Raw genomic sequence first — 16,820 nt, forward strand, 5'->3', positions numbered from 1 at the left:
CTTATTGACAGATTTAGAAACCACCTTTCTACCTACCTAAGATCTTTGACCCGTCTAACCACTGATTGACCCAAAAGTCCCAATAGCTAAGATTGAGATGTTAAATTCATGATTTCTAGATTACTAGTCTGCGTACTGATTGTAGGTAAACATTTTATGTATAGTCACATTTGTAGCGTGCCTTTTTTTATCATATCTAGTCATGCCTTTCTCAGTTTGTATATACTAATGGGTCCAATAATATCAGATAATCTAAAAAACACAGTGTTAAGTCATTCATATAGTGAAACTTCCTAAATCGAACTTAACTTGGTTTCCTTGTCTATACAATGCTTCTCTTCTACCCTATATCTATAACACTATAAAATCGGAACCTCTACAGTATCTATTGAGTTTAGATAATATTGACGATCATTAAAAATACGGTCAAAAATGCGTTTCACTTTCTCTTAAGGCATTTTCTAAATAGGTTCAAAGAACGTACAAGGAGTTTCCATGTTTAGAAAACGATGGTAAAACATTCTAGTGGTCCTTTTAACTCTAAAATTTCTTAGTGCTCAAGTCTCACCGCCTATATATTTATTGCTCTCAAAATACACACTTATGTACGAATACATAGAACCTCTAAAAATCGCAACAATATAACATGAACTTTAGAATAAAATAGATTTTACACTTAGTCTATTATAAACAGGCGATCAATGATATACTTATTCAGGAAAAATCTCACTTATTTTATGATAAGAAACTTGTAAACTTAGAGTAATCACTACAATATAACAAGTTAAATAGCTGCAGAAGTTTAAAATTATTTTTTTTTTCATTGTATCTTGAGTATATTGTCGTAAACGTACTATACATGTCAATTCCTTGGAAATATATCGTAACCATGGTAACAGTTACGTATAAGGTTAAATGACACAAGGATAATACAGCTTGTTTTTATAGTATTATAGTACGTTATGAGAAAAGGTGTTAAAATCTTTAAGATCTCCATACTTGTATGTAATTGTATAAATATAAACATGATGTTTAATTTGATATTTTTATACAAAATACGTACACTTCTATGTAACGTATTCATACACGTATACACAAAAGTAACATAAAACCGTTATTATCATATTACGTTTGTTACAATATTCATCGAGTCAGAGATCGCAAGATCCTGTTCATACACAAAGTAAGAACTTAGCAGATACTTAAAATGACAGCGGCCTAATACGTTGACTACGATAGTACTTGTTGCCATGGCAACTATTGTATGGTACAAACATCACGCGGTAACAATGCTTCTTTAGCCCTTATTTAATTAGCAGTGTATCAGTGGCTCATTTAAGCTGCTATCACGTATTTTTTATCACTAACAGTTCACAATTTCAGCTGCACTTATCAATCAACCGGTACAGATAAACATTAGGTCAATCTAAAAATATTATCTACACCTAGCTCTAGCATTGTCTATGTCTACGGGAATCTAAGGCCATTTGAATTATGTTTAGAATATGTTTATGGAGTACATGGGAAGACTGACTTAATCAATCTAATTTCTAATATATTTGACATGTTACTCTTTTGTTTAGTTTGTGGTATTATTTCAGTTTAATATTCTAAAAAATTGATACAGATTTAGATATTATAATTGAAGATTGAGAATTAATTTAGAAAATATTATACAAGTTATGATTTTTAAAACAAATATACTTCGAGAATATATTTAAAGGATATATATTTTATAAAGGCTGTTTATTCCAATGACGAGATATTATGTGTTATCGTTTCGGATGACATTTTTTTTGTCAAATTGCGTTTGAATCCTATAAAGTATGTTTAATATATTATGTGATGCGATATATAGATTTGATTAGTAAATTTTAAAACTATTGATATATTAAATATTTGAACCGTAATAATCTTATAACAAACTTCTTAAATCTAATTCAATTTGATCTCACATTTTGTAATTGCGTCAAAATGGCGACAATTATAATCATGTTTTCTTTGTAAAAATACTTTCTTTGTACACTTTGAAGTCAAAAACCACTGAAAAATATTTGAATTAGTGAAACATTGTATTGAAACAGGAAATGACACTTCTAGTAGACTTTTTAATCGTTTCAAACAACGACAAATATTTCTTCAATTGTTTTCGACTCTATATTGCGAGCATAGATAATGTCTTGACCTAGAAAAATTCTAGATTTCATTTGACAATGCCAACAATTTGGTCGTAGGCCCAGAAATGAATGATTCTAACGTCTTATTAATGTAGTTTCAAGAACAATGATTTTTTGTTTCCGCTCCAAGTACAAACCACAAATCGAGATTATGGCATGAGCTATATCTTGGAATGAAGCAACAAATTTATAAAAGAATCAATATCATCTTGAATCATTCGATATCTTTGTTTCTCCAGATCAAACAAATTAGTTCAACTACTCGTATTATTGCTTCTTATCATAACTGTAAGCTAAGTACGCTTATAAATTCAGGCCGACTCAAAAATGTTTATGATAATTTTTAGTTTTCCGAATTATTTTCGAATTCTCAAACTTATGCCATAAGTTTTCCATTGGCTTTAACAACGCCATTTATATTTGGTTGCGTTTGTCGCTTACGTCGTTTTCTCGCATGTTGATACACTGGTAAGACGAGAAGAACTAATCCCGAGATGCCGATGAACACACCCGCCAAATAAAAAGAGAGATCGTAGGAGCCTCTCATATCGAACACCCAGCCTGGAAATTGAGAAATCATTTTGTCATGGTCATTCTTACACGGGTATTTATATTTTTTATGGCATAGAAGTTTTCAAACATTAGTAGTGAGTTTAAAACTGACTTTTCTTAAGGAATATACGTCTTTGTGCATTTTAACACTCGTTCGTACGGTTAAAGATAATATCGTGAGAAATCCATGCTCGGACATAAAAAGCTATGTCAGGCACAACAAGCTAATCAACTACTTGCCTATTTAAAAAAAACAAATGATCACGTCACAGATACAGAAATCTGAGGCCCAAAACCTAGGGTAGCACTGTTTTTTTTAAATATCGTCGCATATGCTAAAACTACTATATGAGTAGTTTAGGTTACTATGAACATATATCGCCATTCAAATTTATATGAAAATAGTCACGTGATGCAGACTCTTAAAATACCATTGAGCGCCAACAGTCAATGCGCCTTATAATCGGCACACCCACAGTTCATAGTAAATGTCCTCAGCGTACCGCATATATAACTTCAGGGTACTATAACAATAATATTTACGCGAGACTGGTTATAATATTTGTCTCCGTAGTTACAGCCAGAGATGGCGCAATGGACGTAGTGTAGTTACCGGTATACGTAACTAGATGGCGGTAATTTAAACAGTTCTTAATTATTGCCACCATTTTATGCATTATTACAGACTTATCTGTATTCTTGTATTTATTTATTTTTTTATTATTTATTTTGCAAAATCACTATGTACACACACACACTTGTAAGCAATTCTCTATGGACAAAATTAGTAATCAAACAATATTTACCAGCTAACGATGGGCCTACAAGATTTGCGACACCCTGCATTAACAGCAACAATCCATACGCATTAGTAAATTTCTCAAGCGTAATTTGCTCCACCAGTATAATACTGGTTAACGAATAGTTGGCTGCTATAAACGCTCCGAACGCTCCTGAAGCCGCTGCCATTGATAAGTATGAGGTCAGTAGTGGCATTATGAGGGTCACAGCTCCACACAGGACCATACATCCAGCGTATACTATGCTTGGATTCACGCACTCCCAGTCGCCAACCCAGCCAAGTAAGATCTGAAATTGCATACAATTTATGTTAATTTACTTCTAAATAGTTAGTTATTTTACTTATTTGGACTTATGACAGATGTTCTTATTATATGACTTAATGAAAATGAATGTGACTTTTATATTTGTTATTTTTAATGTGATTTTTATAATTGATTGATATAAATGTACCACTTTCTTGCAAATAAATGAATTATTATTATTAGAACTCATGAACTCCCAAACTCTACTCTTGGCAAAGTAAAAAGGTAAACTAAGGTCAACCTTTTTAAATGTTAATCATTTTTAAATCACACGAATAGATATAAATAATATATATATTATGTACTTGTGATCTTTGATCAAAAACAACTTCTGGCGAGATTAAACACCAACACAGTATTTGGATCAGACAGTTGCTACTAATCTGTGATCTGATGGATTGATTTGAATTATGATTTACAAGTTATTTTTCACATAACGCCTTGTACACTTGTACATAACTTCATTTTGTTTACTGTCAAATATCTACTTGTACGGGCTCAGCCCGCAATTATTTTTTTATTTCACATACGTAAACGAAACAATTCCTTTATCATTTGAATATACGTTTTAATTAAATAAAACAAATATACTTGTTTTAAAAGCACTTTTCTTTGTTCGCAAAACTAACTGTTTATTCAAAACGCTGAAAAGGACTTTAAACAAAGCGGTGGAGTAATTTTCGCTGAAAATTAAAAGGTAAAAACCGTCTATTCGTACTTCGCTAATGAGTGTATTAATATTTATACAGGCCGAGAGCGCTCTAACAGATATGCGTATTTATCATTTTTTTAGATAAAATAAAATATTAAATCGAGCTGGAAGATTGGCTTTGCGTATGCATAGTTAAAAAAATTATACAATTTTGTAGCTGTCTTGAAATTAAAATTATAGTTTTAACCACATTAAACATGTCCTCTTAAATATGAGATTTACAATTTAAATTATTAATAAACCTATTAAATAAAGGTTGATTTTTTAACAGATATTATTTGGAATTTGAAGTAATAAATTATTAACCCAGAAATAATTTGTTTTAATAATTTTAATTCTCTAAACAAAAGATATGTTGCTTTCATCAACTCGTACATTCACGCGAAGTTTGAAAATATCATTCTGTCATATGAATCATTTAAACGTAGCATGGTATTATGTAACTATCATTATCGCTTGTTTATCTCCGTACAAAATGGGTCAAGATAAGTATGAAGTGAATAAATTATTTTTATTTCTAATACACACTTATCGCTTGTTCTAGTATAACGATATTGATCCACAGCCACGTGTTTTACGAACAATGCTTAAAATCAATGACATTTAAGTGAATAGTTACAACACATTTTAGTATGGAAAATTATAGCTTCATTCATGGTTCGAAACAGTTCGTGGAACACGAATTGTATGGAAAAGCATTCGAGCAAGCAAACGTATACAAATTGATCTTAAAATTTTAAGCCCTCTCAGATATCGAATTCGATTCCCAGTCGGAGTGTATTTTATAATTAACTTTTAATTTGTTCTGGAATCTGATCAAATGGTCAATCCATATAGCATTTACGGTAAAATTAACATTAATTGTACTAACATACAAAATACTTTTTAAAAATAAAAATTAGGTGAACCGTGAAGTCAACATAATATAGTTATGAGAAGGAAGATAAGTGTGACTATAATATATAGCCTTACCCTAATCCATATGCCGGAGCCCTCTAGATTGTTTAATTCTAAAGCTACTAAGATATTTACTAATTACGGTGTTAAGAAAACTCAGGAGGCCCATGGTCTAATTTTATACTAGCTCATCACATCCGTGTTTGTTTTACTTATCATTTATACTGAAAATTATATTTTTGATGTTGCTGTGCGGAAAAGAATACACATATGATACAATGCAAAGCAATGTAGTGTATAAATTAAATTTTATAGTCCATCTACTGTATGTCTATATGTAGCATTAGAACACAGTTCGGATAAAATTGATTTCTCAACGAATATTTAAAAAACCTACGTTTGTATTGGTTCAAAAAAGATGCAAATTTGTTTGCTCATGCGTCTTGAGGATAAAAACCCCGAAAATCAAAAAGTTAGACTTTCCGAACTAGATCCTGGTAAGTCTTAACTTTGAATCTTAACTAAGAGATGCCTTGATATACGGATAACATAAGGCACCTGTTGCCGTCTCCGTGTTATTAAAAAAATAATAATAATTTTACTCGTGCAACTGATATTGTTGTCAACAGATATTGTTAATTATCCAGAGCTTATCATTTATCATTTAGCGTTATCAGATAACAATTATTCTATGAATTGATTGCGGCTTTATTATAAAATAATGAGTGCAGATAAATATACTACAATAATTAGTACTTAAGTATTATAAATAAATGTTTGATTTCTTGGCATGGATAAGGTGAAAACTTTTCATAGACATATTTACAAAATCAGAAAACTAATATGGTTCGTAGGTTATGAGGGCGTTATATTAAATAAACATTATGAATTTTGAAAGTTATTGATTTTTATATATCATCTTATTGAAAATTCTTGAATTCACTTAAACAAATACAAATTTCTTCAAAAGCTAGGTCCAGTTATGAGTAATTTAATTACAAACACACACACACGCTAAGAAGATTCGTATATAAAATAATTAAAGGATATCGTTGGAAGGAAGCGAAAGTAAATATAATTAAATAACAATGCGGATCGTCGTGAAGCGTGATGCGCTTCTGCCCCTTCTATTACCACATAAACATCAAGACCGCTCTGTCAAAAGTGTAACGGATAAGAAGAAGAACAATGCGAAAACATAATTTCCGTAATGATTATAGAAAGTATTACTTCTACTGAAATCTAACTAGACAACACAAATTATTACGGACTAATTCGTACACTTTTACAAATCTTTATTATTGAATACATATGTAAAAATATTATGTGTGACATAGACCACCCTTGCCAAGCCAATCCCTTGTAACAATTTTCAACTAATTCAACTCACCTAAAGATTTTATTCATATGAATTTATACATTAAATTGTCGACATACAAAGAAATTCAAAGATGTGTCATGTCATGATTTTGCAGCCTTTTGCAAGATCAAATATTCTTTTTTTCTTTCACTTTCAAACAACATAGATGACGTCATCCGGGTTCTAAGGGAGTGCTAATATCATGTTAACTAGTAATTGAAATCGCTATTGGTTTTAAATAGTAGGAGCGGTGCTTCAACGGGTTATAACATTTTTCTAATAAGACTTGAGTATTATTGAAGCAATAATAATATTAAGAGCTGTTTTCTTATCTAATGGTTTTGACAATACGCAATTTAATTTCAATTATGTTTCATTTATTCGCTACAAGGCAAAGCTGAATAATGGTTTATGCTATAAAAAACCTTATTTAGTTACAATTATAACATTGACATAATTCAAATAGTTTTTATGTTAAATTATATTCAAATAAAAAAATTGGTTCTCTGGTCTCTTTCATAATTCAATCTATAATTTATGAACAATATTCAGTAGTTTCAGCAGAGGGTTAATTTCGCATTTGCTAAGATATGATTAATTTACGATTCTTAAAATTTCAATATACAGACACTTACTTCGCCAAACATATTGAGGATTCCGATGATAGATATCAACATGGCCGACTGCGACGCGTTAAAGCCCATGCTTTGCCCGTTATCCGCCATATACACGTACGGCACATCATACCACATGTAGAGAAGAAAATTGGAGATCGCAAACACAAGGAACGCCGGGTTTAGAAAGTGAGAGAAGTCCAGGACGTCCACAACGAGGTCCCAAAAGTCCCAGAGACCAGCGTACCATTGCAGCTGAAAAGTGAGGTTCATAGATTGAGAAGAAGGGTCTAGGAAACCGGCAATACTACAAAATAAAGCATTTAAACCAACAACCAACATATCAAACCGTTTTTCATATATGTTCATAACAAAGCCGTTATTAATAATAAGACCGGATTTTTACAAAAATCAACTAATAAATTTTTAGATGATCATAACTTATTATAATCATAGATCAATTCAAATGATATGCTTGATGTTTTTAAGATCGTCATCAGCTAAACTCACCTTTTCTTTAGCAATGGTGGTCATAGAATTTCTAAATATATTAGGACACGACGAAGCCCTTAACCTATACCGGTTTATGTTAAGCATAGCGCCCCTATATGTTAAAGAGTGTCTGTGAATCCTCAAATCTTTCAAAAACGCTGGTGGCTTCTTTGTAGTACCAACTCCCTGTCTTTTTAACCATAACGATAAAGCTGCCTTATCATTTAAACGCGTTTGTGATGCCCCTGTGGCTGCTACAGTAGTAGGAGACATTGGTCCCGGTGAGGTACAACCAGGCGACAAAATCGCTTTAGGCGGATATTGTTCGTTAAGACGACCGCTGTCACTAAAACTTCTAGAAGGCAACATCACGCCTGGGTAATTCTGGGCTAAAATCGCGTAGGCCCTGCCACGGTTTGACATCATTTCAAATATTTCCAAAGAAACACCTTCATCGCCTGTCATAAACGTGGGTAGATCAACCAGCGAACTAAATTGTGGCACAATCGTGGCAGTTACCGCTTCAATGTCTGGATTGTCTCCTGTTTTGCTCGACCCGGCTGCGCTGCTTTTACTGTCAGACAAGCTATCAGCAGATGATTCGTAGCGTTTATTACGTTTTCTTTCTCTTCGTCTCTTACGTTCTTTTGCTCTCTCTTCGTTCATTGTTGCTGTCCACGGAAGATCTCGGAACAACAATCCACATACTGCCATATTTAGGAAGAATCCGGCAAGTATGAGTGTTGTTCCCCGCCAACCATACTCATCGAGTAATATGTATGTTAATGGGGCAAATATAAAAGTACCAATGCCACTACCGCAGACTGATATGCCAGTAGCTAATGATCGTTTCTTTTCAAAATAGTATGCAACTATCACTACTGCCGCTACATAACATAAACTCAATCCAAAGCCGGCCATAATACCAAAGGTCAAAAATAATGTTTCCATATTGTCTACAAATGCTGAGATTACAAATCCTATTGCTGCGAGAATAGATCCAAAAATGGTCATGCGTCGACAACCATATCTATCCGTCAGAAAACTTGCAATGGGGCCGGATAACAGCGGCATCGCCATGAAAATTCCGCCGATCCATGCGGTTTTTCCCTTGCCCTCTCCAAAGTATTCCAAAAAATATGGAAAGAAAACACCGAAACTGAACGTAATGCCGTCAGCGATGAGATTAACCATGAAGGAGGCAAACACGACGACCCAGCCCCAACCGCCATCCGGCGGACGCGCTTCAGTGATGGAGACGTCTTCATCGTCCGAACTTGAGCTAGAAGATGAGCCGGTAAGAGACACTGGCGCGGGCGGCGACTGCGTATCGAATTTGACATGGAGCAATCGTCCATTTTTTCGCGGCACTTCACTGACACTGAGCGGGTCACGGAGCAAGGGCTCGCCCTCGGGTATACAAGGCAACGCGCGCGGCGCGGGCCGCGGAGTCTCTGGGTCGTTTAGGGCCTCCGCGGGCGCAATGGCCGTGTCGATGGTTCCGCTGGATCCTCCTTGGATCGGCCTATGATTCTCGCGATCCGGCGACGGCGAGAGGCGCGCGCGGTCCATTCCGGCAACGCTCGGCGAAACGGCGCGCGCAACGTGTGCAGCGCGGGGTCAGCAGTCCGCCGGGCTTCCATGCGTATGTAACCGCAGCGCCGTCGCGACCTCATGCTGCAGAAGAAACAATCATGCGTAAATATTTGTTTAAAGTATAATGTACCGATTGATTTGTCTTATACTCAAAGGTTTGAAACACAAGTTCTTAAGAGCTACCAGGATAGTCCAGGAAAATAATTCGAGAAATAAAAGTAGAATGCTATGCTGTATCAATGAAAACTAAACGTATAGAGAACGTACGAGCGTAAGAGTATGTAAATTAAACTAATTAAAAATATGTACTACATTTTCATATCAAAAAAATAAACATAATAAAATGTGTTACACCAACATGAAAAATTACAATAAATGACAGGCAGAGTAAGATTAAACCATAAAACTTTACAATCTCGAAGTAAACAAATGGAGGCGGTAAATTATCTACGTAACTGAAATATCGTTGATAAATTTTAACGTAAATATCGCGGCCCGTGATTTATTGCTTAAAACTTGGCTTTATCCGCAACTCAACTTTGTGTATAATCTTAAACGACCTTCATACAAGGGCGCGAAATATTAATGCTCTCTTATGGAATTATAGTAAAACAAACCAAATGACAAAAACAAGCCATCATTTTCATACAACATCTTTACTTTGCCCTTTACTCTGCCCTACAGGTTCAAATTTAATGACGTGGAATAAGTGATACCTTGATGATCTTATGTTCCAAAATAAACGTATTTTATTATTATTATTATTTTACCTTAAATGACAGATTTCGCTAAATGTTTATCAGACTTCAATTAAACTAATAAAGGCGACAAGAATTGAATTCATAATATACGTTACTGTGAATATTTAGACATACACATTTTTAATATAACCTTAAAAATATTTTCGACTGCAACAACTATTTCTCGGTCAAGTGCAGCTGTTCTTCATAACTTGAATTGAAATAATTCCGTGACGTTTATATGGGTCAATGAGTTACTCTAACAACTCATTGTTAGAAACAATGAACATGTAAAGTAGTATTAAATAAAGAAATGTGTTTGTAACGTTATAAAAATGTGTATTTCTATTCTCAAACTACACAAACTGACGCTACTAATATGAAATTGGTTGTATAAAATAAGAAAACTCCAGAAACACCAAATACGCAAAGTGCATAATTTAATTTAACCTTCATGTCTGCCAAATATATCGAGAATTCCGTAAAGGACTGGATGTGAGACATGTGGTCTGATGTCTAGCTGGCCCGTCTCCAAGCCTATGTTTACGTCAAATACTATAAATAATTCTTAATGTTTGGCAACAAACATCTACCGATAGACGTGGTAACAGATGAGCAAAGGTTGATAAACTTTTACACCATACTGCAATTCTCAACAATCCCACGGAAGCCCTTTTTCGGGTTGAGTAGTCTCAATCTTGTTTCGCTACAACCTTTCTTCTATAATCGATTATTTTATTCATCCAGTCCATATTATTGTAACATAGTTCTGATAGTGAACTCATGAATTATGATTCAATTTTTAAGTTATATGGTTGTAAACATATCTAATACAACGTGCAATCACATCGGATCACCACAATCAGAGATGTTGCGTGAACATTAATACTTTTAGATGTTGAAAGATATACTTTATGCGCCCTCGATGATTTATAACTTAGAAGATGATTTATAATGTAGAAGATATAAATAAGAAGAGACTATGAAGATAATTGAATTTTTTATAGAAAAAAACAGTGGCTCTACAACCTTATAAGTAACTGCTTAATAAATTTGAAAGTGTTTATAAATATATATATATATATATATATATATATATTATCTTAACTATATAGTCTTATATTTTATGTTAACGTTTTAAGTTGATGGATAGAAAGACGAGCGCAGAGTATCTCAGTTAATGTATTTCCTGCATTTCGTCTTTTCAGTCAGAATCCACTGTTGTCGACGATTTTTTATTGTCGTTCGTGGTGATAGATTAAAGACTAGGATTTTAAAGTATAACTAAATTTTAAGCCCTAGTTAGCGAGTGATTTAAGCCTAAAGGAAGAAGACACTTTTGTTCACTTCGAACTGGATTTATGGCGAATTAAGTAAATTAAACATAACGTTTAATGACCGACTCTAATTCTACAGGCAGCCAGGCGTACAACTAGTGTTAAAAAATTTGATATTTGATTGTATATTATAATTAATTGTTAATTAATTCCGAATGACAAGAGTTTACCAAGGCTATATTGTGTCACATACAAGTATTTGTAAGTAATATAATTTAAAGATTCTTTAAAATATATCAATATCAATTTATTAAATATTTGTTATCTTTATACATCACACACCTTCGTTTAATTTAACGAAATAATTCACGATAATTAATTTGCGGATAGTGATTATATTCCAAATAAAATATTATTAATAATAATTCACCTTAATAACTTCGCTCCTTGCATACAGATATATTTCTTATAAGTAATACCTTCAAATCTCGAAGTTAAGTTTTATTCACGCGTGAATCAATAAATAAAATATATTTTAGCGAATTATATTTTTACAATTACTTTTACAGGTACATTCAGGAATGTTCAGGTCTTTTAAGTACCAACAACCTACTAGAAAACGTGGCAGCATACCCTACGTAAAATTTCACACATCGTAACATACAATTATACCAATAGACTAGAGCAACGTGGGAGGTAACGGCGGACCCTCTCAACCCCAGTCGCGTGTCATTATTTAAACGAGTATTATCCATTTAACACACCATTCATCCAATCATACAGTTAAACGAATCACTCAGATCACAAGACTAACAAGATAAAGCTATATCTATAAGTTCAGATGAAGCCATATTCAATACTAGATGCTGCGCGCCACCTCGTTAAATTTAGATATAACTTCAATGATATATGGTATATCATTTATTGGACTACTACCTATTTAAATAAAGCTATAAATGCTGTATGTTAGTAACGTCTTTATAAGATATTACCAACATTGTCGCAGTGTTCTAATAAATAGTTCTAATAAAATTTAAAAAAAAAATCAAATGAATAAAGCCTTTTAAGCTCACTCCAGGCAATTAGCTCACGGGTGAGCTAATCCGCTAAAACTACATTGGGTTGCTTTAACACGACCGCATCAAAGAGGCCCCCGGGGTTGCAAATATAATTTAACTTTATTAGATATTTTGATGAGTCTATGAATAAGTAACATACTGAGCTTATTACGATATATATCATCAACGGGCGGTTTTGCTCACTATTTAGCCGAAACGGGTTACCTTAATTAACTTTCCTATGTACAACGGAAAAGTAATTTTAATAACGTAACAATGTTTCAATGTTTCAAGATGATATAATTTTTATAATTTAAGGCCTAATACTGTCATATATGATACACGTCAGTCATGTTAATACAGAACTACGATCTCCGTAGCACCCCTAGGGAAATCAATACCAATTCCTAGGAACTTAGAAATATATTACAAATCTCTTAGTAACTGGCTTATTTCGCACATGATGAAAAACCTTTTTTAATATCGTAATAATGACATTAACTATGATTTATGAGTGTAAGTGCTGCCGAAGTTTATCTATGAGAAATACATTAACATCTACCAAACCAAAACAGTAAATGTCAAAAATCAAGCCAAGAAAGCAAAGTAAACCACAAAGGCGATAGTTTTAAAGTTCGCTGTCCCAAAATGTTTAGCAGCTCGAAATACATTTTAAAAAAATCCCTCTATGTGCAATTAAGAGATTAGTTCTATAAGTTTCCGTACATATAGCCACCGAATCCATTTGCACCGAGAATTTAGCACCAAAGCAATTTCTTTACGAGCCACAAAGAAATGCGCTGAAAAATGCTCCTGAATTTGCTCGGAAAATGTGTTCGAAGTGAAATTAAGCTGTACTAGAACAGGCATAAAGTTTACGATCCGGAAAGAGGCTTTCGGGTCGCTGGCTTAATGCCAGTTTCACGAGCTTTAGTGTTGTCGTGAGACGCAACAGGGTTAGATTTACTGGGAAATCTTAGTATGACATTTGTCTGACATACTCTGAAACTTTCGATACGCATAACAATAATGTAATACTTAACGTCTACAAATATTCTTTCATATTTGAAACTATATCCCTGATGTACACAAAAGTATATGCTTAATAGTAGATTTATATTTATAATGTGTTACATAATTTTATGCTATTTATTAATTTATAAGTAAGTACTCTTAGTGGGTAATTTATAGGTAAATATTAAATAATATTTTTGATAATTAATTATTCAATATCTACACTTTAATGCATCGCTAAAATCCTTATACTTGTATTGTATTTACGCTGTGTTCAAATTCAAAACAGTACAATTTCTTCGTATGGTCATTTTAATGAAAGCATATTTCTCACAGGTTATTTTTTCCATAGCTTATAAATCAAACTTTCAACTATATTTCAAAAGTTTAATAACCATTGAAATTTGGATTAAATTTCCAATTAAATCTTACATTATTGAATCTTTCCTTAATAGCCCAAGTGATCATTTACATATTGAACGACTCAAAAAATAATAAATGACAGAATTACCACTAAGTACGATCTTCGTTTCTCGAAAATAATATTGGATTTGACATGAGGAGTCAAAGTGAAATGCCCTTATTCCAAATCAGTGTAACAATTGCAAATAGGCAGCTTATCTGTTTGTAAATTATCAAATTTGTAAACAATTACTGAGAATAATATCTTGTGGGTCACAGTACGATAATGTTATCATTATAATATAGGCGTACGTCTGCTCTAATGGCACTCTTGACCACGCTTTGGCCACGTTTTTACGAACCGGTGGTAACATGAATTTAAATATTATTTAGCCGAGTACACATTAATACTGTTATGTATGGAAGAAGCGGATATTTGCTTGTATTTTATAAATTGTAATAGTTATTTTAATCTCAATTTAAAGCAAATGAAAGGAAGTTTACTTAGAATTGTGGATATAATTTTTTAATTAAACAAAAACTGGTACAAACTAAAGTATTAAAAAAAATACTTTTAGATGTGTGAAAATAATTTTAGCTTTATACACCAGCTGACGAAAATGCTACATTAAGTATATTGTTTTAACTAACAAGGCAAGTACATATTAAATAAAAATATTTATTTATTCCTCGTTTGCTTCTACATTTCCTTAGTATATCACAGACATATTATGTACTTTCTAACACAAATAGAAATAAAAATATTATTCAGTATATTTGCTTATTTAATAACTCTCACTATCTCTATTGTCTAAGAATTAATTCAAGAAAAAGAAAGAATAAAATTCATAAATGTTTTATCTTTAGACACATTAAGAAAACACTTCGGAGAAGTATTCTCAAACTACTCAGAAACAAGTTGAAGCGATGTTTGCTCTACAAACGGATTACCTGCCATTTGAACTAAGCTTCGAACGAACCACACAATAACTGTTTAATCAACTTCAACTGTACACTTCTACGAATTTGTATTAACATTGCAATTACAAAATTGTAAACAACATTCACCTTTATTTGTATATCCATCTTGGCCGTCGTAGACAATCTTATTGCCAAAATCCGTTGAATAAATATCACCGCATTCTCACTTATTAACCACGATATACTTTTAATACACTGAACACTTCACTATCCAATCATTCACTGGTACTAAATACTAAGGAAACTAGAATGGAATTTAGGAAGTATGGGGTGATATTGCAGTGTATACGGCCAAAAGACCACTGAGCGACGGTTGCCCAGCACGACGTCTCATTATTTAATAGCCAGATAAAAGATTATCTATTGAGTCGTCCTCGGTCAATACAGCACTAAATTACTTATTATCGTATGAATGAAGCGACAATTCAAATAGAAGCGCGAATTGAAGAGCCAGAATATCTACAAGTGTGTGATCATTCCTAGGAGACATTTTAAAACCATTTGGTTTCAGTATACAGCAAATAGGTAAAATTTATGCTTTAAACTATTTTAAACAGATACTAGTTCATTCAAGTTTATCTCTACTGTAGGTTCATAGCTTAGATATAACTCAATTAGTAATAAAATTACGTTTCACATGCTGAAAATAAGTTTATTAAATATTTTTTTATAGAATTAGACATTCTTTTATAGCAGACAATCATATACGTTAGAATATTCTAGAATTAATTCCTAGTTGGTTCATTTATAAACTTTAAACCGACACAATATTCTATAGATAATGTCGTCAAGAGAGATAAGTCTTTATATAAGTAGGATTACGTGTACAATGTACGGTTTGTGATTTATTTTATTTATATTAAATTAGAACAATGACCAATTGATTTAAAAACATTAATACATTTATTATATTTAATACAATGGTACTTAGACCGAACGTATTACAAACTATATATTATATGTTTGATGTTACAATCTGATTATTTGGTAAGTACATTAAGAGGTTGTCAAGAGGTTATTATTTCGTCGAATCAAAGAATTAGATCGAGATTGTTTCCAGCAAATTTGAATGCAATAAGTTCTATATTATTGATAAAACTACATAAAAAATATATTATATTACATTCACAAGTAAAGCCAAATAAACGTATTCGTCAATGATTGAAGATTCTTCTAAAAGTCTAAAGTATTTTTAATATTCATAGATTATTCACATTAATATCGATGTATAAACAACTACCAACTGACAAAGATATCGTGTCAGAGAGTTATGACCAGTGAGTAATAATGTTCTGTGCAATGAGCACTGTACTATATTTTGTCAATTGAATTAGTAGTCTGTGCATTTTTAAATTTCGAATTATAACTTTTTAGAGCCAGACGTTATTCTTATTTCCAGTTTTGTTTATAATACTATAATAACAATACATAACAATTTTATTGGCACATTCACTATTCAGGGGATCCAAAACTTGTATGGCGGACCACTATACTTTTTTACGGCATATGAGTGCACGTTAACAGCTCCAGATTAAAACATTTTAAATTACCTTAACATTAACGAAAACCGACGATTAAAAAGTTTACTTAAACTCGATATTCAAAATACAAGCAATTTTGTTTTTTGCACCAACTAGCCAGATGCCAAACCTCAGATGTGTGCATAGGCATCACAGGGTCAAAGGCTATTGTACGATACCTTTTCTCTTTACGGTCTACTGCTTTTTGTCTGCTACAATGTGGGTACAATACCCACTTGTTCGTCTGAAGCCAAAACGAAGTGTTCGTTTGATGTGTCTATGTTTAATACACTAAACATAGAATTCGAAGAAAGAACTCACA

At 32.6% G+C, this 16,820-nt stretch overlaps 1 protein-coding gene across 2 annotated transcripts in view; it reads right to left on the minus strand.

The window, feature by feature from the left end:
* Nucleotides 1–1,752: 1,752 nt before the first annotated feature.
* LOC110992098 (monocarboxylate transporter 9) overlaps nucleotides 1,753–16,820 on the minus strand; it is a 28,311-nt gene continuing 13,243 nt past the window's right edge. Inside the window, exons 1-5 of one of the 2 annotated variants that reach the window (XM_022257777.2) lie at nucleotides 15,066–15,325; nucleotides 7,929–9,587; nucleotides 7,440–7,673; nucleotides 3,536–3,818; nucleotides 1,753–2,738 (exon numbers count right to left, since the gene is read on the minus strand). In XM_022257777.2, coding sequence (XP_022113469.1) covers nucleotides 2,554–2,738; nucleotides 3,536–3,818; nucleotides 7,440–7,673; nucleotides 7,929–9,482 — 2,256 coding nt within the window. In that variant the 5' untranslated portion in view covers nucleotides 9,483–9,587; nucleotides 15,066–15,325 and the 3' untranslated portion in view covers nucleotides 1,753–2,553. Of the gene's footprint in view, nucleotides 2,739–3,535; nucleotides 3,819–7,439; nucleotides 7,674–7,928; nucleotides 9,588–15,065; nucleotides 15,326–16,820 lie in introns of those variants that run through there. The other variant, XM_022257776.2, reaches the window with a different exon arrangement.

This window comes from Pieris rapae, chromosome 8, assembly GCF_905147795.1.
Source record: "Pieris rapae chromosome 8, ilPieRapa1.1, whole genome shotgun sequence".
Taxonomy (NCBI): Eukaryota; Metazoa; Arthropoda; class Insecta; order Lepidoptera; family Pieridae; genus Pieris; species Pieris rapae.